This window comes from Puma concolor, chromosome B4, assembly GCF_028749965.1.
Source record: "Puma concolor isolate L17-30 chromosome B4, mPumCon1.1.hap2, whole genome shotgun sequence".
Taxonomy (NCBI): Eukaryota; Metazoa; Chordata; class Mammalia; order Carnivora; family Felidae; genus Puma; species Puma concolor.
Window position 1 is genome coordinate 48898074 of NC_141673.1, and position 24109 is coordinate 48922182.

The 24109-nt window shown below is 42.1% G+C and overlaps 2 protein-coding genes across 4 annotated transcripts in view; both read right to left on the bottom strand.

Moving 5' to 3' along the window:
- Positions 1–230: 230 nt before the first annotated feature.
- SLC35E3 (solute carrier family 35 member E3) lies at positions 231–14971 on the bottom strand. The gene is made up of 5 exons (XM_025926810.2): positions 14351–14971; positions 13379–13489; positions 9111–9269; positions 5800–5882; positions 231–599 (listed from the first exon to the last, which is right to left on the bottom strand). The coding sequence occupies exons 1-5, from the start codon at positions 14750–14752 to the stop codon at positions 413–415; spliced, it is 942 nt and encodes a 313-aa protein (XP_025782595.1). The 5' UTR covers positions 14753–14971; the 3' UTR covers positions 231–412.
- A 5891-nt stretch (positions 14972–20862) lies between these two features.
- Positions 20863–24109, bottom strand: part of NUP107 (nucleoporin 107) — a 44701-nt gene continuing 41454 nt past the window's right edge. For all 3 annotated transcript variants that reach the window (XM_086712860.1, XM_086712861.1, XM_086712862.1), the window contains 2 exons: positions 21632–21799; positions 20863–21263 (listed from right to left, as the gene is read on the bottom strand). In XM_086712860.1, coding sequence (XP_086568986.1) covers positions 21156–21263; positions 21632–21799 — 276 coding nt within the window. In that variant the 3' untranslated portion in view covers positions 20863–21155. The remainder of the gene's footprint in view (positions 21264–21631; positions 21800–24109) is intronic.

Below are 24109 nucleotides of genomic sequence, written 5' to 3' on the forward strand. Positions count from 1 at the left end.
AATTCTAAAAGAGCTCACACTGCAGGCCACCTACGAGCAAGGAGAGGAGTCCTCTGTGTCCTTCCTCAGAAGGGCTGGAACACTTAAAAACCATGACACCTCTGTAGTACAGTGATACGGATTCCTTTGTCACTAGTATAGAATTTTAATTTCCTGTATTTCATTTGGTATAACCAAACCATCCTACAGACTTCATATAACCAATCCTTGAAAAGAAGCACGAGCCATTGTTTTAGAGGTACTTTAAAAGAGAAAGTTATATTTATGAACAAAATTTCCTTTGTGTTACTTCTTGCAAACCATCATTCAACAAATTTGGCAATGTAATTTTTTCTTCTTCTTTGAAGGTAACTTGCACACTTAACGTCTTTTATCTTCTTGGGGTGGCTTTCTTTTCTCCACCAAAACCCAATTAAGGACGCTGTACCAATTTACTCTTACTTCCTTCCTGTTCACTGAGTTTAAAATGGGTATAAGCGAGAATGCCAAATAACGTGCATAACATGCCAAGACCCTGATTAATTGACAATGGATCCTTAAATAAAACATATCCTCCAAATAAAGTGATGCAGAACTTGAAGTGTCCGAACATGTTATAGCTGAAGTTTGTGGATAAGGATAAAAAACCCAACAAGCTAGACTGTTCTATTCACATACGCACACACACACAGAAGGAAAAGCAAGCTAGATGTCATAGTCACACACACGCACACACGTACATATGAAGCAAAGCCTTCCTGTGGCTGGAAGAGCCTCATGGAGCATGGATTGAATTGGCCCCCCCCACCTGAGAAACGAGAACTTCAATCTGGATCAATCCTAGTTCCTTCAGTAGACTTCAGCAACAGTGACAGGAGAGCGCCTCAACTCTTTCTCTCCCGAAAGAAAAGAAAAGAAAAAAAGAAAAGCCCAAAAGAAAAGAAAAGAAAAGAAAAGAAAAGAAAAGAAAAGAAAAGAAAAAAAAGAAAAGAAAAGAAAAGAAAGGGGCTATACGATAAGGTTGGAAAAGGAATTCAGAACAAGGTACAGAGAAGATATTTTGCTGAGCCACTTATATTTCCTAGTGCTATTTCTAATAAACTTCCCTTGGCACATGAGGGGAGGTGTGTGCGGCCCCAGAGACCAGACTCAAGGTGAACACATCCAGTATGCTTAAGTTTAGGAGGGAAACAGGGACAGTATAGGGAGTAAGACCCAGCACCAACGACATGCTAGGCGCTATGCTAGATGTGTGGGTCACCCCACTGTATTAAGCATGACATTTACCTTCACCACAGCATCACTCTTCCCGTCCTGTAACTGTCGGGGCCCAAGGACTTCAAGTAACTTAGAGCACAGAGTTAGTAAGTGGCAGAGCTGGAGTCCAAACACGGACGGGTCTATTTAACTCCAAGCCCATGTTCTAGTCTGGTGCGTGGCCAGCAGTAAAGTGCTGCTCGATTAGGGGTTTCCAAATCACTGTTCTTAAAAAACAGACTACACACACACACCTCACTCCTTTAAAAGTTATTCTTACCGTATTTTACGACTATTTGCTCAGAGGTTTGATGTGTACCCCGCGACTCTTCGGATAATGCTAACAGAAGCAGCCAGTGCTCTGTGCCTCAGTTTCCGCGTCTATAGGACGGAAATGGATAAAAGCTCCCTCACAGTGCTACTGAGGGGACGAACTAGAGAGTGTGTGCAAACTTTCCAGCACGTAGCAAGCCCCACACGTGTCAGCAGCTGTCAACAGCAGTGCTGATGCAGAGTCAACATCTGCCAGGTGCTTGGCGCGTATCCTCTCAAACACTCCCAGCAGCCCGACGCTGTAGATGTTCTCCCCCCTCCGCCGATTCCTAAGAGAGGGCAGTGACAGCCGACAGCACTCACAGGCGGTTCAGGTGCACAGGGAGCGATGGGCCCGGGCGTGCAGCCCTCGAGCTGTCTGACCTCGAAACCCGGGCTCCGGCCCCCGTTGGGGGGCCAGCCAAGCGGCCCGGAAGCTCCTTCTGGGCAGGAGGGCACAGGCCGCGCGCCAGGGTACCTGCAGCTGCCTGAGCCACTAGAAGTGATATCCTGGAGGGCAGAGGGTCTTCCCCAGGACATTAGTTGTAACCACCACAACACATGCTTCGTTGCCCATTATGAACGATCTCAAAGTGCAGTGGCTCTAACACGCTCAGTGTTGCCTTACGCCACAGCCTCTCTTTTTAAGGAGTTCACGATCTGTGGAAGATGTTTATACTGGAGGGGAGGCGAATTTAAAGAAATTCTTCAGTGAGGTAAAAAAATAATAATAATAATAATACATTCAATTAAATCAAAAAGGAACAGTCTATACCTGGTATTTCCGATTCCCCTCTCTAATTCTGCTCTCTGCTCCGGTCAGGCTTTCACCTTGACACTCAGCTCTCGTCAGAATGTCTGCACCCCCACCTTACCAAGCCCCCTCCTCAATTCCCGGCCTTCCCTGACTTGGCCTGTCGGCACAGCTGACCCCTTCTCCTTACGTGGGGTCTGAATCACTTCCCTCCCCTCCTTCGGTTGCTCCTCCTCGGCCTCTGCTGCCAGCTCCTCTCATCCGTGGAGGAGTAAATGCTGACACGACCAGGGACTCCATCTTTGGGCGGCTCTTCTTCTGCTTGTTTGCTTGCTAATCTCAACCAGCCCCACTGCTTTAAACATCCACACGCGACACACAACTCTCTCTGGAATATCTGCATCTGAGAACCTTGATCCTGGACGCTCAGACTTGTTCTACCCGCAGCTCCCTACCCCAAAGCTTCCTTTGGGCTGTCCAATTTCAGCTGATGGCAGCGCCATTCTACCAGGTACTCAGGCCAAAACCATGTGAGCCAACCTGCTTCCTCTCCAATATACTGTCCACAATTTGTCAGCAAAACCTACTGGTGCCACTGGAAAATATACCCAGAATCCAATCACTTCTCACTATATCCACGGCTACCATCCTGGTACCAAACCACCATTATTTCTCTGGGCTCCCTTCTTCTCCTGCCTTTTTTAGTGCAGCAGTTCTCAACCGGTGTGATTTTGCCACCAGAAAGGTCCGGACACATTTTCGGCCGTCATACTTGGGGCATCTAGCGGGTAGAAGCCAGGACGCTGCTAGACATCTTACAATGTGTAGGACAGGCCTCTGCCACAAAGGACTGTCCAACCCCCAAGGTCAACAGCACTGAGTCTGAAAAACCGTGCTTCAGTCCGTTCTCAACACAGAATCCCAGACTGATCCTATTAGAACATAAGTAAAATCACATCATTTTCCTGCTCCAAGCGCCCACAGCTTCCCATCTCACCCCGAGTCACGGTCTGTATGTAAAAGCTCTGCTCAGCCCGGCGACCGGTTCCTCTCAGAGCCTTACTATTCTCCGCCCTGTACTCTTCCTGCTGCAACTCTACAAGGCTTCCTTGTTTCCCCAGGGCCTCTCACCACCGGGAACACTCTTCATCCCAATCTGCATGGGGCGACTTCATTTCCTTCGGGTTTTCATTTACAAGTCCCCTTTCTGTAGATGCCTTCCTGACTACCCCCTCCGAGGTTTCAACCCAGTCCCCAGCATTTTGGATCCTCTTTCCGGCTCTTTTTCTCCTCGGCACTTAGCACAATCTAACGCTCTAGATGGGTATGTTAAATATTTTCTTGTTTATAGTCTTCCTCGCCAGAATTGAAACCTGTGAGAACAAAGAGTTTTGTCTATTTGGTTCACCACAGTACCTCCAGTGCCGAACATAGAGTACATATGCCATCATGTAAATACTTAAGTCAATGCATGGTTTACAGTAAATTGTTCAATAAATATTTGTTGAATGAATGTTCTTAACCAGGGCACATCATCGAATGCCTTGATTTGGCAGCATGGTGCACAAGTTCTGGGACTAGACTGCCATGGGTTCAAATCTGAATACTACACATATGACTGTCAGTGACTTATTTAACCTCTCTGCACCTCCGTTTCTGCCTTTACAACATAAAATGATAGAATTTAACTCACAGAGCTGCTTTGAGAGTGTGATGCCTAATACACCTTAGGTGTTTCTTTCTAACAGTGCCTGGTACAAAGAAATATTTATTTAGTGTTGGTTCTTCAAAAATATTATTCTTAGGGCACCTGGGTGGCTCAGTCGGTTGAGCATCTGACTTCGGCTTAGGTCATGATGTCACGGTTCATGAGTTCGAGCCCCGCATCAGGCTCTCTGGTATCAGTGCAGACCCCACTTTGGATCTTCTATCTCCCTCTCTCTCTGTGCTTCCCCCGCTTGCGTGCTCTCAAAAACAAATAAAACATTAAAATGAAAATAAAAATATAATTCTTATTATAACTTGTTGGTATTTATTGATAGTTGGCAAATATGTTGCTTTTTTACTTTGCTGGCATCTCAGTGTTCACTCATTTAAATCAGCACACTTGGACATAACATTACTAAACTACCTCTCTCATTTGGGGAAATCCTTTTTTTTTTTTTTTTCAGTAAATTGTTTTTTAAGACTTTTTTAAAAGTTTATTTCTTTTTTTTTTTTTAATTTTTTTTTTCAACGTTTATTTATTTTTGGGACAGAGAGAGACAGAGCATGAACGGGGGAGGGGCAGAGAGAGAGGGAGACACAGAATCGGAAACAGGCTCCAGGCTCTAAGCCATCAGCCCAGAGCCCGACACGGGGCTCGAACTCACAGACCGCGAGATCGTGACCTGGCTGAAGTCGGACGCTTAACCGACTGCGCCACCCAGGCGCCCCTAAAAGTTTATTTCTTGAGAGAGACAGAGAACATGGTGGAGAGGCACAGAGAGAGGGAGGGATAGAATCCCAAACCGGCTCTGCACTGTCAGTGCAGAGCCTGACATGGGGCTCAAACTGACAAACTGTGAGATCATGACCTGAGCAGAAATCAAGAGTCAGATGCTTCACTGACTGAGTGACCCAGGTGCCCCTGGGGAAATCTTTCTTTGCATCTGCTTAAGAGTGGAGGCAGAGGGGGGCGCCAGGGTGGCTCAGTTGGTTGAGCGGCCGACTTCAGCTCAGGTCATGATCTCATGGTCTGTGGGTTCGAGCCCCACGTTGGGCTCTGTGCTGATAGCTCAAAGCCTGAAGCCTGCTTCTGATTCAGTGTCTCCCTCTGTCTCTGTCCCTCCCCTGCTTGCTCTGTCTCTCTCTCTCTAAAAAAAACCCAAAAAACCACACATTAAAAAAAAGTTTTAAAAAAAGAGTGGAGGCAGAGATAAATGAGAAGAGAAACAGAACTACAAGCAAAATGCTAGTCATTCAGATTCACTTCTTCAAGGCCTGATTCATTTCTTGATTGAAAGTAATATTGAGAAAAACAGGCACACCAATATCCAAGTAAGTACAAAAACAGGTTCCAAAGTCAGATGTCAATGGTCTGAAATTATCTTTTGTTTTTGGATTAGCTGTACCCCTACTTTATTACCAAAGAGACTGAAAAGTGATTTTAAAACCTGGTGTCCAGTCCATTATTCACTCAACAAATATTTATTTAACTCCACTATGTGCAAGGATTGGTGCTCCACGTTAATTTTGATAAGGGAAAAGGTCACTTACTACTTAAGAAAATTCAAAAGCATTCATGATACAGAAAACTAACACATTTCCCCAGCTCACATTTCTTTAAGTTTCCATAGAGTCCAGAGTGGAAAGATACGGTAAAAGACTAAAGATAAGTCTATCTACTCAAAGTAGGCCACGCGATAGTTAGTGCAAGACTCCTGGAAGGAAACGAATGCGACAGAGTTTTAGAAAACAGAAGATGATGCATTTGTAAGTTACTAGGAAAAGGATACGTGACTGGTGAAGTGTTCCCAATGATCCAATAAATTGATAAGTTCACCATGAAAGCTATTACTCCAGACAGCAGCACCATAAGCTACAAACAAACCCAAAGAATTATTCATGTAAAGCAGTTGCGATCATTATAGTCACCAAGTAAAAATACACTTTGATAGGCATTTCTAAAAACGTAAATGACAACCATTAGAACAAGATTTTTAAAAGAATCCATTTTGGAGACAACAAGAATGGAGGGTAAAATCGCAGAATGAATAGTATTCAGAAATGTAATTTTGTCTACAAAACGCAATGGAAAATTCTCCAGTAACATCCTGCCTCTGAATGTGAATTTCCAGGTTCATTTTTCTTATCCATCTGAAGAAAAATTATTCTGTAATAATTTCTAGTTATAAAAGTAATACAGACTGCTTATAGAAGAATCAGAAAACAAAGATAAGCAAAAAGCACATAAGGACTTCTTACAATCCTAACTACCCACCACTGTTAATACCTTTGCACATATCCTTTCCAGGGATTTTTCTAGTTAATTGCTCATATATATTCTAATTTAAATTAAATCGCTAAGAATTCATTGAGTATCTATGAAGCTAGGCCACACCTTCTGAGGAACAGAGTAGGGTCTTGTCTTCAAAGAGCTCAGAAACCACTTGAGGACATAATAAAAACCATGATAATCACAGCTTACGCTTACGTAGTACTCACTACATGCCAAGAACTGTCCTAAATGTTTTACATATATTAATTCATTTAACCCTCACAAATGCCCATGAGGTAGTAAATACCATCCCTTTTTACAGATGAACACAGAGAAGAAAAGTGATTGGCCTTCGATCACACAGACAGTAAGTGGTAGGGCTGAGATTTAAGCCCAGGGCAGCCTGATTCTAAAGTCTCTGTTGGTAACCGACTCTGCTAGGCTACCTCTATAACCACATGAAAGAGAGTGAGCTCCGGAAATAGAAAAGTCTTGACCGTTGCCAGGCAAACACATGACAGGTTTTAAGTGAATCTCTAGACAGATGTCATTTGGGGCTGGGATAGGGAACGACTGTTTGGATCTTGAATGTACGTACAGATTAGAGGCAGAAGTAGTGGTAGGTTCCCAAGCAGAGGGAACAGTAGGGGCCAAAGCACAGAGGCATGAGAACACAAGGCTGTGCATGGGATGTGAATAAGCCAACCCGGCTGAGGACGGGGGACAAAGTGGCTGTACCACTGTATGCACATAGGACATCTGTCCAAACCTTTCCCACAACTGTATTTAAAGAGTTATAAAGTCATTTTCTATTTCTAAAATAAGAGAATTTAGATAAAACATTTTCTGTGGAATGTAAGAAATCTACATTCCAAAGAAAACATGTCGTATTTGAAGATTCCTTCTGTCCCCTGGGGCTTTTATCAGTTTTTAGATCACTGCGGTCAGGACTAAAGGAGCTGGATTTGTGTCCTATTTAGGTAAAAACAGTAATACCTCATTTGTTTTACAACAGTGAGGTCTGTTACATTTTCAACTAAGAGGACCTTGTTCACTAAAGATTTTAAAAACTGTTTCTAGGAGGCCAATGCCTTATCCATTAGGCTACTAGGGCTTCTTAAAAAATCCTTCTAGAAATATACCACTGTTAGTTTTATTGAGTTGACAGAATGTTACATAATTCTTGATGACTTGGCATATCATTAAAAACACAATTACATGCTTTACTTTGAGGCAATGATGCCTTCTAGGGACAGTAAGGAATGAAAGTGACTTTTTCATATTAAATGGACTGCAACTGCTATGGTCTTAGTTCCTCTGACTTTTGGGGAGGGAGGGACTTCCTGCTGCTTTTCTCTGTTTTGAATCTGTCAGAGGGTCCAGTGCATAAAACCCCCTCCTTCTAGTTCAAGGTCTCTAAGCTGCACTAAATTTGAAGAGCAGGTAACCAAGATGGCTAGAACTAAATTAAAAGCAAATATTATCTGAGGGATGGTCAAGGGATTTCTACTGTGGAAGAAAGCTTATATGCCGGAGTCTACGCACTTGAAATAACTGGCATTCTGCTCACAGGGAGCAAAGCAGAGCACTTAAGAACAGGGGTTCTGGCGCTAGCATGCCTGGACTCAGGCTCTGGCTCCGCTTACTGGCTGTGGGATCTTGAGTCAGCTCCTTAACTCTGTCCCTCAGCTTCCTCATCCTATATCCTAAATATGAGGATAATAATAGTATCCAACTAATAAAGTAGATTCACAAAATAAAATGTGAGGATTAAATAAGTTAATATTTGCAAAGTGTTGGAATAGTTCTTGGAACAGAGTAAGGGCTATCCAAGTTTGATAAATTACCAGCACCAACAAACAAGACTTTTCCACTGACAGTGTTCCAAAGGTTAAAGTTGTGGGAGGCAGAAATTCCTTCCCTAAGCAGGGAGATTATACTTTCTAACTTAAAATGTCCCCAAAGTGCATATCCCTTTGATCTGGCAAGTCTCCTCTTGGGACTCTATTCCAAAGGGAAAAAGTACCAGTTCCTGAAGACATACGTGTAAGGATGTTTACTACAACACTGTTCATAGTGGTCAAGAACTAGATCTATTTTGAATTTTTTTTTTTTCTTAACGTTTATTTATTTTTGAGACAGGGAGAGACAGAGCATGAACGGGGGAGGGTCAGAGAGAGGGAGACACAGAATCGGAAGCAGGCTCCAGGCTCTGAGCCATCAGCCCAGAGCCCGACGCGGGGCTTGAATTCACGGACCGCGAGATCGTGACCTGACCTGAAGTCGGACGCTTAGCCGACTGAGCCACCCAGGCGCCCCTGGAACTAGATCTATTTTGTAGACACTGAAAAGAATGAGCTGGAGAGATTTGCATGAGATATTAAGTGAAAAAGCAAGATGCAGGAAATTATTTATGTTATGATCCCACTTTTGTAAAAGAAACAAATGTGTAATTTATGTTTATACAGGTGTGTGTGTATTGTGTTTACATGGGTATGTACAACACGAAGAAAAATACGGAAGAACACACACTAGAATGTTAACCTGACTCACCTCAAGGGGCAGGGACCAGGAATGAAGTGTGGAATGTGTACGGGGAGGAGGGCTGGCGAGAAGGAATCCATGATAACCGTGTATATGAACACACACACACACAGTGCCTTGGTTTCTTCATCTAAAAAATAATCCTTAGCTTGCTTCCCTTAAAGGGTGATTATACAGATAAATGTGAGAACGGATCTGAGATCATGCTCTGAAAACTAAAAATCACACTTAATAGCAAAGGGAGGATTATCTTGGTTCTTAGGCACCATAACAATTAAAACTTACCAAAGCAGAAACTGACCAGGGGCCAAATATTCCCCCTTCTCCAAACACGGGCTCAAAGAAGGGCACGGCCACCAGTAACATGGCGGAGGACATCGGAGCCTGGTAGTACAACAGCTGCATTGAGTTCACTTGCAATTCATGCTGTTTGGCTCCTACCCACTGAAAATTAGGAGACAAAACAAGTTAGATAGAAAAAAATAGCATCACTTAGTAAACAAATGATGCAACTCTAGTCACAAGGATGGGTACCTGGCGGGGCGGGTTGGGGGGGGGGGTGCTCGGGGAAGAGGAAACCCCTGATTATTCTACTTGATGCCAAAGATCAATAATATATACGAATGTCCTTTAAGCACCTTGGATGAAAGGAGCTTTACAAATTCAATATGTGACAATCTGTTTTCTTCTCAGCTTTGAAGAGAGAGAAAAAAGAGTCCTCTCTTCCCTGCTGGCCCTAGTAAATGGGGGGAATCAATGAATGCACACAGGGGCCCAGGAGTATCAGAGATCTTGGGAAAGAGGCGGGAATGGAGATTTAGGTGATAAGCAGGAACCGGAAATACAGTGCTAGACTTCATTTCTTCCTAAAACTGCCCCCCCCCCAACCCCAGGCAAGAGAAGATGGGGGGTGGGCAGGGCAGACTAACTAGGGATTGACAGAAACCTCAGCTGTCCCAGGTGGCTGCCAGTGTGTGTGGCTAGAAAAGTATGTGAGGTCTTTTCATCCACTTTAGAAAACCCAATCAATGGCAGAAGGAATTTTCCTCTTGATGACTGATTTTTCTGTGGCTAATCTCGCACTGATGCACTGGAAGAAATTAGATAGTCACAAACCCTTTTCAAAGACTACATCATTCAGGAGAACCAACACCTCGAAACCTCAGATCCCATCAGCCCTCAAAATGTTGCACAAATATGAATAAAAAGGAGACTTTCAAGAAAGCTTGACAAGACCGTTTGAATAAGATCTGGCAGAGAACAGCCAGGCTTTTGAATAACTACTCCTACATAATTCTTTTTCCTGTAGATCTGGGTATCCTGTTACACAAACGCGAAGTCTATAGAAATTCACCAAGACAAAAATAGAAGAGCAGGAAATTTGAAACATACCCCTGCCAGCCTCAACTAAGAGTCTTCTGTGAATATGAAGGACAAAGAATCGATTCTTCTGCTGCCCGCTCCCGGGGGTGCTGCAGAGAGCAAAAATGAGTGCAGAGCATGGATGCCCGCTCCTCGGTTCTTTTAGCAACCTCACGAGGCGGCTGCATGTCTCTGGCATTGAACCGCCTGGAAGGGTGGCAACTCTCAGGGCCTCCACTTTCCCTCACTGCGGTGCACCCTGGCTTCTGCCCACTGTGAATGAAACTGCTCTCCCAAAGGGCACCGTCACCTCCAACAGCCACACCCAATGGCCACCCCTCTGCCTTCTTCCTGTGGGGGCTCTCGACAGACCTGACAGGTTTCTCGTGGAAGAACTTGACTTCTGGTTTGCACTCACTTACCTCTTCCTCCATTTACTATTTTTAAGGTAGATGTCTGGCCTTTTTTCTCTTTTATCTCCCTGACTGACGTCACTGACACCCGAAGACCTCTCCAGTTCTGACCTCCTTCTCAGGGCGTGCTCAAACTTCCACAGCTTGCCGGACGCCTTAACTCACACAATCTGCAGGGACCGTTTTCAAAGCAGCTCAGTACTCACTTCCCCAAATTAGCTCCTCCTGTGTTGCTCCCATAATTAAAGACATAATCTCCCCCAAGGATGAGACTCCTTACTTTCGTCATTCCACATTCGGTCAGGTCCTGCTGATTCCTTCTCCAAAAGGCTTCTGGGGTCTCTATCAACTACCACTGTCTGTTCAGCGCCTTCCTGTCTTCCTCCTGAGCCACGAACAGCTTCCTAATTGCTCTGCCTTCACCCTTTGTCCCCCTCCTACTCACCCTTCACTGCCACCAGAGTTAATTTTCTCAAGCACAGGGGACGATCAAGTCACTCCCCTATCTAAGCCCCTTTCCTGGCCCCTGCAGGATAAAGCGCATGAAATTCAAAACTGTGCCATCTGGTCTCATCCGCCCCTAGACCTTGTCCTTCCACAACGCAACAAAGAGTCTCACCAAATAAATCAAGTTCTCCAAAAATGCTCTGTACTTTCACACATCACCGCAAAGAAAGACCTCTGCTGTATTTCTCTGCTCGGCAGATTCCTGTGGGCCCTTCCATTTCAATCGTTAACTTGTCCATAAAGTCTTACCTCACCACCCCCTTGAAGAACAGCCACTTCCTCTCTGGTGTTCCTCAGAACCTTCCTCACATCCTGAGCTATCCTACTTGCAATCAGCTGTCTACATGTGTTTCTACCATGCTGCATTACAGCTGTTTTTCATCTTTGTTATCTTCGAGCAACAAGCAAAAGAAATGTCTGCTGAATAAGTGAGCCTTTCCGCAACTAAAGCTAATACCCAATCACTCATCTTTTTTTTTAAAAATTTTTTTTCAACGTTTTTTATTTATTTTGGGGACAGAGAGAGACAGAGCATGAACGGGGGAGGGGCAGAGAGAGAGGGAGACACAGAATCGGAAACAGGCTCCAGGCTCTGAGCCGTCAGCCCAGAGCCCGACGCGGGGCTCAAACTCCCGGACCACGAGATCGTGACCTGGCTGAAGTCGGACGCTTAACTGACTGCGCCACCCAGGCGCCCCCCAATCACTCATCTTTTAACTCCTATGCCCCTTTTAACTCCAATGCCCTAGCAGTAAAGGCAGAAATAGCTTAGAGATTACACCTGGATACAATGGGAAACGACAACTTTCTTTAAAATGAATTTCTGGGGGAATATACCTATTCCTTAACAGTACATGTACTGTTTACTAATAATAGAAAACGCTGCCTATTAGTCTGTGAACAATCATTCCTTGGTCAATCCCATTTCAAATATGTGCCTGAGGGATACAGAATCCTTTGGTTCTAATCTGTAGCAATTTTGAGACTTGTGGGAACAAAAATGGTCATATTGGCAGGGACACTTAATACTCTGAACTGAAATTACATACAAGGAATGTAAGAAATTCTGATGTTCGATAAATAAAATTCCTTGCTATATTTAATAAACATTTAATCCTTCCTGGGCCAAACAAAATCAGTTTAACAAAAAGGATGAATAGGAATGTTCACTGTTTCTAGTAACAAAATTTAAACTCACTGAAGTATACCTAAATACAACCTTCTTAGAGCACAAAGCCGAACTTCCTCTGATTACTCTCTGTAGTGAAAGACACAGTATCCTGGCGACCAGTGACAGCACTGAGTGGGTGCTCTTTCCTTTCGTGCCACTGGTCTCTTGTTAACACCCCTTCTTGCCACTTACAAATGTCCTCAACCCCAGAATTTTCACATAACAGTATTTCTGAAATGATCAGTACTAGAAAGCTTCATATGCTAAGGCTGTGTTTAGTAAACTTCCAACATTCATAACAAGAAATGCCTTAGTTTATAACCAGCAGACATATGTGAAAAAGGTAAAACCGGTTACACATTTTGGCTCTGACTCCCCATGCAGGCTCACCCAGAATCTCCAGGCCAAGGTTTCCAGTATAGAGAAAATACTGTTTCACTGAGCCCTACACCAAGTTATTTTTCCCCACTGTACAAGAAACAAAAAACATACTTGTTGAGACTTTATGGTAATGAAGTAAGTGAATCCATGCACAAATTTTTAATGAACGCCTGCTAAAGGCAATGCACTGTGCTGCTATAGTACAAGAAGTGAAATACCCATTGCTATAAAATACTGAGAGAGACAAATTGTTGGAAGCTGATATACAAGTTGTAACAGCAGCGTATGTTCTGAGACAAAGATTCATAAATCTGAAATTTTCCTCTCCTGCTCAAATTTCGGAAACGCACTCATTCCTTCACAGTAATCTTAATAATTAAAGAGTCAATCATAAATTTAACCAATGATCTCGGTCTCAAGAACAAAGTCTTCCTACTCATTTTGTAAAGATTTCCCAGATGATAGTATAGCATCACCCCAAACTCAGACTGTCAAGCATGGGTATTATACACTTACACCAGGTAGGTAGGTATTTGGTGAGCATCACACCCAAGTTTCTCTGTCTCCTTTCTTCTCTTCACCTTGAGCCAATTTATGCAATTAGGCTTTCTTCCCAACAGTCTATTGTCTCTATACTGTATTTTCTAAACCTTGGGATACAGCTTCAAAATTTATGAAATCTGCTAAAAAGGCACATAAAGAAAAAAAAAATTACCAACCACTTGATAAAGGGATGTAACTAAAACACCAAGAGCAGCAAACACCATTCCAAGGAAATTAAACTTCACATCGTAATAAGAATTTAGGATTACACCTAAAGTTATAGGAATCTGTAAAGAAAAAGAGGTACATGTTCAGATTAAATTCATGAGACACAAATTTAGTATTCCTTTCATGTTGTCTTACAAAGTTAATCACAAAAGCATCACTGGGAAACAACCTCTATAATTTTTTTTCCATCTGAAAAAAACAGTTAAACCGATTTCCTCAAAGTGAAATATGTGAATTCTATATGTATGTTCCTATTTAATTCTATTTAAAATTCCGGGTAAAATGAATCAATACATTGCAAATTGCAACAAAGGCATACAACGTGCATGCACATAGGAGTAAACAGACCCCCAAAACTAGCGTCTAAACAAAATATAAGCATGAACGTATAGCAAAAGCATTAAGAATTTAAACACTGTAAGTCATTAAGTGCTAAAAGTATCTTCTCTTATTTAAAGACACAGAAACCTCTGCAGTATCTCGCTGCAGACATATTCGGAGACATGTTTTATGCTGAACCCTTAACGTTAATTCATACATGGTTTGAATCCCCTGGGTCGAAGGAGGGCCGTTTTTCAGTTTGCGATTTTGCAGATATTCCAATACACTGAATTGCATAATGTAATGCAGCGTTCTTTTCTTACCAATCACAGCATTTAAGGATTTCCATCAAACAGCAGTTACTAAAGCTCACACAAGCACACTGTTCTGGGCTAAGAGCCCAACAGAGTGCCAAGATGACTTTTTTCACCTCTCCCAAATAAGCCTGAAGTTCACAAACTCACAGACGACTCATCTGTGCATTTCAAGATGACTGGAAAGAGCTTGGCGCAAGGCTAAACATTCAAATTTCCCGGGGAGAAAGACGATCCAGGAGGTAGGTTGCTAGAGGTGCGCCTTGCGAAGCTAAAGCTACTCACCAGCGTGAGCTGTATTTTGGTAGAGAAGGTTTTCTTGTAGCACAGGGTCTGGATGACTATGATGACCGGCGTCGTCATGGCCTTGGCCAGCTGATAGGTGCCTATGGTGTTGTTCTGCAGAGAGAGATTGGTGAAGACCACGAAGCCACAGAAGCTGAGGGCCAGGAGGAGGAGTTTGGAAGGCGGCAGACTCTTGGGGGCAAAGATGTCCAGTTTCTGACAGATGTACAAGCCCAGCCAGGTGACCACGAAGTGCACCAGGGTCAGGCTCATGTTAGGGAAGCCGTGGTGCACATAGATCCATTTGTTTAGGAACACGATGCAGATGGACACCAGCAGGTTAAGCAGGAGCCCAGCGGCGATGCGCCCGTTGCCTCGCATTCGGTCCGCAAGCGATGCCATAACCCCGGCCGAGCCGGGGCCCTTAAGCTCCCGAGAGGGATGCCAGTCTGTCTCCGGCTGCTCTTCCCCTCCTCCGCTGTCTCCACGTCCTCGCCGGCTTCACGGTCCGACCCGGGAGAGGCATGCACTCTCCGCGTCCCTGGCGAGCAGCAGCCTCAGCCACACACACACATGCTCCGCCGCCGCCCATTCAGCTGGTGACGACGCGGCAGCACGTCCCGCGCGCCCCGCCCACCTCCGCTCGCGACCACGTGGTTCGGGGCTCCAGTGCTTCCGTCCCCGAGGTGTGGGCGGAGCAGTCTCTACCCTGCGCAGGCGCGTTGGGCTCTGCGTGAGGGAAAATTGCTTTCTCGGTCCCTTACTTACTTGGTCGCTTAACTTGGACTCTGGTTGGGTGAATATGGGACCTCTCTTGGTGTTGGACATTTCCTGTGTGTCATTTGATTTACTTGCTAGACAGCTGCTGTCAAGTTAGTGGAGTGCACACGCTATCGGCCGGTTTACGTATGAGACAGGTGCTGAGCAAATGTAGTCATGGCCAGAGAGGGGAAAGCATTACTTTTTGAAAGCATGTTTTTAAACATTTTATTTTAAAAATCAAAACATACAAAAAAGTAGACAGTATGATGAACTCTCGTAAACTCATGGTTAGTACACTATTAAGATTTTCTTCTTTTTGAATCAATGTTTGGCCTTTTAATTGTTCTAGAAAACTGCCCGTTTAGCTTAAATGTCCTAATATACTTGGTTAGAGTTTTATATAGTAATCTAACATATTTGAAATTTATTTCATCTGTTGTTCTATCACTTATTCTAAAAGCTATGCATTTGGGTTTTCTTTGTCCCTTGATTAGGCTGCCAGTAATTTGTCTCCTTCTCCAAAGTAACAAAATGGGGTCCTGTGAATGTATAATAAAAGAATCAGATCTAAACTTAGGGAGAGCAAGGCGGTCAAGGGCTTCCCCAAGGAAATGATTGTGAAGATTTGAGAATGAGTAGAAGTTAATAAGGCAAAGTCTACAGTCTAGTTTTCCTAACATAGTCTTCCTGATAAGCTTTTCTTCCTATCATGCTACCAAATTCTACTGATTCTTACCATACTGCGTGCCTTTTCCATTGTATGTTTATATTGCCATCCTCTGGTCCAGTTTGGACCTACAGGACTGTCTGGTCAATGATTTACAACGTTAACCCTCACCTGGTCCCCACTGAAGAGCTGTGGCACCCTGTCTTCATTTAGTCTATTCAATTCATTGTCTCCTTGTGGTTGTAGATTTGGACTGATAATCTTAGCATGGATGATAAATTATCTTTTTATCATCTATTTCTCTTGCAATATTTGAAAATAGTTACAATATGAACTCTGAACTTCGGGTTAAGATATAATAGCATCTAGTGGATTCCAACTGCCTGTTGGGTTAGGGTTACTAATCCTGCCATTCAAGACCTTCCTGAGTCTGACTCCACCTTTGCCATTCAACCAGTTTTCTGCTGTTCTGGAACCTGCCCTTCTCCACACTGATTTAATTGGTTAAGTGGCTTTCTCTACCAAAGCACAGGAGTCCTAATCCTTACTTGTCCTGAAATGTGATTATTGGCCTTATTGCTCATTTACGGATGTTGACTATAGAGGTTTGTGGCTGTTACCTTGCAGCTAGAATGGGATGAGAGTAAGATTCCAACCCCAATTTCTCTGGCTCTGGGACCACTGCCCCATCTTTTAACTATGGAGAATTGAAAACTTGTGCAAAGTTAAAATAGCATTGTGAACCCTCCTGTACCCATCACCTGGTTTCACCAACTGCCATTTTCATGTGTACCTGCTCTTCACTTCTCCATTTGTTGTTGTTGCTGCTTATTTATTTTGGGGAGCGAGGGATAAAGTGTGAGCAGGGGAAGTGCAAAGAGAGAGGGAGTCACAGAATCAGAAGCAGGCTTCAGGCTCTGTCTGTGCTGTCAGCACAGAGCCCGACTGGGAGGCTTGAATCCATGAGAGCCAAGAGATCATAACCAGAGCCGGAAGTCAGATGCTTAAGCAACTGAGCCACCCAGGCGTCCCTTCACTGCTCCATTTGATCTTTCAAAAGCAAATTTGCATTCATTCAAATGCAATAAACTGTACATTTTGTGATAAGTGGATGCACCTATGTAACCCACACCCCTGTCAAGATACAGTACATATCCATCACCTCACAAAATTCCCTAGAAAATCCCCACTCCCCAACGCCCGAAGAAACCACTGTTCTCATTTTTTCTTCACCATAGTTCCGACTGTTCTAGAACTTCACATAAATGGATCATACAGTATGTACTTTTTGCATCTAGGTTTTGTTTTTGTGTGTGTGTTTTTTTTGGGGGGGGGGCGGGCAGAGAGACGGGACAGAGGATCCAAAGCCGGCTCTGCGCTGACAGGCTGACAGCAGTGAAACCAGTGTGGGGCCTGAACTCACAAACTGCGAGATCATGACCTGAGCTGAAGTTGGACACTTAACCGACTGAGCCACCCAGGTGCCCCTGTATCTAGGTTTTTGTTTTTGTTTTTGTTTTTTTGCCAGTTAAGTGTCTGACTCTTGATTTTCGGCTCAGGGCATGATCTCACGGTTTGTGAGTTCGAGCCCCGTGTCAGGCACAGTGCAGAGCCTGCTTGTGATTTTCCCTCTCTCTCTCTCTCTCTGCCCCTCCCCTGCTTGCTCTCTCTCAAAATATTTTTTAAAATTATTTATTTTTTTAGTAATCTCTACACCCAACATGGGGCTCAAACTCACAACCCTGTAATTAAGACTCCCATGCTCTTTCAATTCAGCCAGCCAGGCGCCCCTAGGTTCTTTTGTTGAGTACATCGGTTTTTCCATTTTCATATTGCTGAGTAGTATTGTTTTGTATGAACATTCCACAATTTGTTTATAGTCATCCTATTGATGGACACTTGGGGCATTTCCAGTTTTGGACTATTATAAATAATGCTGCTATGAATATGTGTGCATCATGTTTTTGTAGAATTTATTTTCATTTTCTTGGATAAGTACAGAGGAGTGAAATTTCTAGGTTAAAGGATAGGTGGTTATAGGAAAGTCAAAACTTTCCCCAAAGATTGTACCATTTTATATTCCCCCAGCAGGTGTATCACAGCTGTTCCACAACCTCACAATTTGGTTGTGTCAGTCTTTTTTGATTTTAGCCATTTTGATGGATGTGTGGTGATATCTCATTGTGGTTTTCATTTGCATTCTCCATTGATTTGAGCACTTTTTCGTGGGCTTATTGGTTATGCACATTATCTTCCTTTATGAATCATCTATTCTTTGGCCCACTTTTTGCTTTATTGAGTTGTAAGATTTCTTTATATATTCTGAGTGGGAGTTTTTTCTGACCAAAGATCTGATATATTTTTGCAAATATATTCTCCTAGTCTGTGTCTACCTTATTTATTTTCCTAACGGTGTCTTTGATGAGTGGTTTTGTATTTTGGTGAAGTCTAAGGATTAAATTTTTTCCTTTATGCTTATGGCTTTCTGTCATTTTTTTCTTGTATAGGAAATCTTTGCCTATCTGCAGGTCATAAAGGTATTCCTTTTCTTCAAAGCTTTAGTTTTAGCTTTAATATTGAGCTTTATAATCCATCTCTAATTTTTATTAATGGTATAAAGTGGGGGTCACAGTTCTTTTCCATATGGATATTCAGTTGTCCTGTCATTATTTAACTCCACCCAAATCTTCTATTTTGAAGATTTTTAAATCTACAGAAGTTGAAAGATTAGTATAATAAACACTCCTGTGCCCTTCACAGAGTCCCTAGTTAATATTTTGACATATTTATCTGTGTAGACTTTTATTTTTTTTTTAATTTTTTTTTACGTTTATTCATTTTTGAGAGACAGAGAGCACAAGTGGGGGAGGGGCAGAAGAGAGGGAGACACAGAATCTGAAGCAAGCTCCAGGCTCCGAGCTGTCAGCATAGAGCCCGACGCGGGGCTCGAACCCACAAACCACGAGATCATGACCTGAGCTGAAGTTGGACGCTTACTGACTGAGCCACCCAGGCGCCCCAGTGTAGACTTTTATTTTAAAGCTAAGCCATTTTAAAGTAAAATGCAGACTTCACGACCTTTCATCTCTAAATAGTTTAGTGTGTATCTCTTAATAAGGATACTCTCAGGGCGCCTGGGTGGTTCAGTCGGTTAAGCGTCTGACTTCAGTCCAGGTCATGATCTTGTGGTCCGTGGGTTCGAGCCCCATGTCGGGCTCTGGGCTGACAGCTTGTAGCCTGGAGTCTGCTTCGGATTCTGTGTCTCCCTCTCTCTCTCTGCCCTTCCCCTGCTCATGCTCTGTCTCTCTCTCTCAAGAATAAACATTAAAAAAAAAAAAAAAAAAAGAATAAGGATGCTCTATCTGGCCCCAATACAACAATCACACCTAAGAAAATTAATTCAAGCACAGCAACTAATATACAATCTATTTTCTTGCTGAAATATTGATAAGAACTGTGTTAAACCTGATTATCAATTTGGGGAGAAATGACATCTTCACTATGTTGAGTCTTCCATTTAATGAACATGGTGTGCCTCTCCATTTATTTTGGTCTTCTTCCATTTCCTTTATCAGTATTTTGTAGTTTTTAGCATACAAGTCTTATACATAGTTTAAGATTTAGATCTTCAAGTCCGTTCATAATGCTCTAATTTTTAAAAATTTTATTTATTTATTTTGAGAAAGACAGAGCACGAGTGGGGGAGGGAGAGAGAGAGGGAGAGAGAGAATCCCAAGCAGGCTCCGCATTGTCAGCACAGACCCCGACATAGGGCTTGAACCCATGATGCTGCAAGATCATGACCTGAGCCAAAACCAAGAGTCGGACGCTTAACCTACTGAACCACCCAGGTGCCCCATCTTTTTTAATCTCTAAAAATGAAAGAGGTTTTGGGAAGTAAATATTTCATCTTTGGATCAGTTTCACTAGCATCAGTAAAAACTTGAGGCAGAGTCCACTGCTTCTCCACCTTTCCCCAGCTGATGACAGAACAATGTTAGGACAACTACTGCTGTCTGCCTTGGGTACAAGGGGAGGATCATTTAAGCCAGAATATCCCAAACTAATTAGAATCACCTATGGCATATTCTACTTAAAAGTACAAGTTCTAAGACACTATCCCAGGCCCCCTTGCCAGACATCTGTAGAGGTGGCATCTATAAATATGTATTTAAGAAATTCCTCAGGTAACTCAGATGTTCAGCCAGCTTTAGGAGTTACTAATCTGGACCATGTTTTCTTTTAGAGTCACATTATCTTAGTTATTCCCCCTTGTAAGTCCTACGCTCTTGTCAATTTGGCGTATTTGCTGATTCATAAACAGGCAGCACCATTTCTGGGCCTTGCACATACTGATTTCCCAACATGCAGTGCCTCACCCTTCTTGGGCCGTATCTTTGCCTTTGCAAATTCAGTGCATTACTCAAACGGCAACTCCAGTGCTTTGTCCTCAGAGACGTCTTAGCTGGAAGTAGTTTCTTCCTGCTCAGATTACTTGCATTTTTAAAAAAAGTTTATTTATTTATTTTTTGGGGGGGGGGGGAGAAGGGCAGAGAGAGGACAGAAAGAATCCCAAGCAGACTCTACACTGTCAACATGAAGCCCGATGCAGGACTCAAACCCACAAACTACGAGATCATGACCTGAGCTAAAACCAAGAGTTGGAGACTTAATCAATTTAGCCACGCAGGTGCCCCAGATTACTTGCATTTTTTGACGGTATTTTAAAAATGTATTTGTTTTATTTCCCCTACTAGAAGGGCTGGATTAGATTCCACTCATTTTGTATTTCCTAGTTTATTCAGTGCTTTCTATGTACCAGATACTACATTAAGTCTTTGCAAGATCCCACTTATTTTAGTAGCCAGTTTGCTGAGAGGTTAATAAAAATGTTTTCAAAATAAACAAGAGCATAATATTAGACAAAAGTCTTGCTATATTCATTTTACCTGTAGTATTTAAAAAGTATTACGTTTTATGAGCAATTACATAACTGGCTTAGAAACGTTATCTACTTTTCATCCTCTTTATAATTTTGAGATATTAGAATATTTATGATCACAGAAGAAAAATATGATAATAAGAAATTTAACTTCTCATTCATTACATAATAGATAATCCTGGAACTTGTAAGAACAGAAAATTTTAATTTTTACATAATTTTATTAATAAACACAGGGAAATACTGACATAATACATTAAAATTTCAAAGTATCACCATAATATTCCAAAAAATACAAAATTCAAATGTCTAAATTTTCAAGCATTTTCCCCAGGACAATGCAAAAGAAAAAAACCCAGTAGTTACAAATATGTATATTTTACAGAAAAGTCCACTTATCATGGAAATTAGCGAGATCACAAAGAGTGGATGGATTATGACTGAATTTCATATCCTAATGGATCAAGTCCCTCGTCGAGGAGCATTAGAGAGGATTCTCTTAACTTCTGTAGCAATTTCCTCAGTTCTTCCTTAGAAAATACCTGATTTTAAGAAAAGGAAAAAGAGAATGAGAACAAGGAAGAATCTATGAACTTGGAGTCACCTAATCAACCAGATTAGCTTAATGTAAGAAGAAATTCCTCTTTAAAACGACTTATGTAGCTGGAGGCCAGTATGTTAGCGTGGTCCAAGAACTTCAAAGCTATTTCTTTGAGCCAATCTATTTACTGCTAACTGCTTACGAATATGTACGTATTTTTGGAGAAAAGAACAAACATTAGAACTGGACCATTACTTTAAGAAAATCTAAGACCATCTAAAAAATGTAGACACGTCTCGCAAAATCAAATATTACTACAGAGCTTCTCAAATCACTAAAATTTAAAACTGCAAATGCTCTAGAACTTACCAGATACAGTTTGTGGCGCTCAGAGGATACCATGTCTGCTAACTGCAAGCATTCCTGATACTGGCCGGTACTATGCAATATGGTATGAAGCAGAAAACACAACATGGGCAGACAAAGCTTTCTCAGTAAAACCATTTGATGTGTTCTTTCATGGTCTTCTTCAGCATCCTATAGACAGACATCAAGTTGTCATCTTAACAAGTTTAAGCTAAGTAGTGTCACAAGAAAAAAATCAAGTACTAAATCAAAACCAAAATGTAACAGGTAGAACCTAATGGGGTTTCTCTAAAGCTTGTGACGCCCATTAAAAACAAAATAAAACAAGGCAGGATTTTAATCATGATAGCTAGAGATACCATTTTTTGGTAAAAAAGCATGAAGGTAAACAAAATATACTAGAGGAGTCCCAGGTCTGATAATGAAAACAAAATGCTTCTGAATTTGTATGTCTAATAATTATGTCTTGAATAAAAACATACTTAGGGGCGCCTGAGTGGCTCAGTTGGTTAAGTGTCCAACTTCGGCTCAGGTCATGATCTCATGGTTTGTAGTTTCAAGCCCCACATCGGGCTCTGTGCTGCCAGCTCAGAGCCTGGAGCCTGCTTTGGATTCTGTGTCTCCCTCTCTCTTGCTCCTCCCCGACTCACTCTCTGTCACTCTCTCATAAACATTAAAAAAAAAAAAAATGCTTAAAACAGTAAGAGTTAGAGACTAAATATTGCTAGAACAAAAATCAGAACAGAAAATAAGCCCCTTTCCCCTGGATGTATGTATACAGATGGCAAAACATCCAGAAAGGACACCAAACTGACAGTGGTGATTGCTGCTGGGGAGAAAGGTCATGATGGGGGTGGGGGAAGGTGGGGAGAGGCATACACAGAAGGACAATGTCACTGCAAACTTTGTTTTTAAGCAATGTGAATTTAGGATTCCTTTGTATAATTTTTCAAAAATATAAAAACTAGGGGCGCCTGCGTGTCTCAAGTCGGTTAAGTGTCTGACTTTGACTCAGGTCATGATCTCATGGTTCGTGAGTTCGAGCCCCATGAAGGGCTCTGTGCTGACAGCTCAGAGCCTGGAGCCTGCTTCGGATACAGTGTCTCCCTCTCTCTGCCCCTCCCCCGCTCACACTCTGTCTCCTCTCTCTCTCTCAAAAATAAACATCTATCTATATATATACATATATATAACTAAAAAAACCTATAAATTTGAAAAATACCATTAATGAGAGAACTAACAGATATATGAGGAAAACTTAATGTAGAGAAAACAATTAGCATTTCTAAATATACGTGGATCTTCTAAAAATTATGTGGGCAGTAAGAGTACAGAAATATATCCAAGGCATTTTGTCACAACAGATTTGAAAACTAGAATCATTAAAATAATAATAAAGTATCCAACTTTAAAATGTATGAAATAATCTTAAATATAGGAAGGAAATCCACAGAATTCATAGTGTAAGATAAAACAGAAAACAAGACAAACTAGGGGCTCCTAGGTGGTTCAGTCAGTTAAGCGTCCGAACTCTGGGTCTCGGCTCAGGAGATCGAGCCCCACACTGGCCTCTGCACTGATAGCACGGAGCCTGCTTGGGTTTCTCTCTCTCCCTCTCTCTCTCTGCCCCTTCCTGGCTCTCACTCTCTCTCAAAATAAACTTAAAAAAAAAAAAAAAAAAAAAAAGGGCAAGCTAAATAACTGATCTTTAGAAAAGCCTAATAAAATACCTAATTTTTAAAAATTAAAAATTTTTTTTTAAAAAACCGAATTTTTTTAAAGGCAGAATCTTCTTAGAATTTGGATTTTTCTTCCTTTAGGACCACTTGTATTAATCAGTGAAAGTATCTTCGTGTGACAGACTAGAGTATTAAGTCGCTAAAGCATTTTTCAAAGGTAGATGTACGTGGTGGCAGGAAGCAATAAAATGTAATGTGGTAATTCTACCAATGAATAATTGTACTGACTGATGCTGACCTAGGTCAGGTTTCCACACACAGGAAACATTACTATCAATCTTTTAGTCTTGTTTTGAGATAGAAATATAGAACGGTAAATATTAAAATGCATACCTCATGCTTTCTTAGCTTTAAAAGGGAAAGCACTTTCATTTCTTTCCTCAAACAGGCACTCCCTACTCTCAGAGGGGGATTTAAAATCAAGGTCTTACTCATAAGTCAAATGAGCAGCTGGAGCCTGCTAAGAATGAGAAGACTGCTTCCTTTTGAGTGACTGCTATCTGTGCTCCCGTGCCGTCTGTCCCCAAGGCTGCAGGGGCAAAGATGCGAGTGACCCAGTCACTCAGAACCAGTGACTCTTGTCAACTCTATTTTTACAATACTCCAGACCGTCCATTTTGTAACTTTCATCATCTAACCTACTAAAATTAATAATTTAGAACAAAGATTTATGTATAAATACTCAAGTCTTTTCAAAATTTAAATACTTAAGTAGCATTTTGCAACATTAAAATTTTATCTT

Excerpts from the sequence above, each read along its gene's own strand:
- SLC35E3 (XM_025926810.2), bottom strand. The coding sequence starts at position 14,752 with ATGGCATCGCTTGCGGACCGAATGCGAGGCAACGGGCGCATCGCCGCT. Across the intron at positions 13,490-14,350 it reads CCAAAATACAGCTCACGCTG|ATTCCTATAACTTTAGGTGT; the intron begins GTGAGTAGCTTT and ends TTTTCTTTACAG. Across the intron at positions 5,883-9,110 it reads CCTGGTCAGTTTCTGCTTTG|CTTATGGTGCTGCTGTCTGG; the intron begins GTAAGTTTTAAT and ends GTTTGTTTGTAG.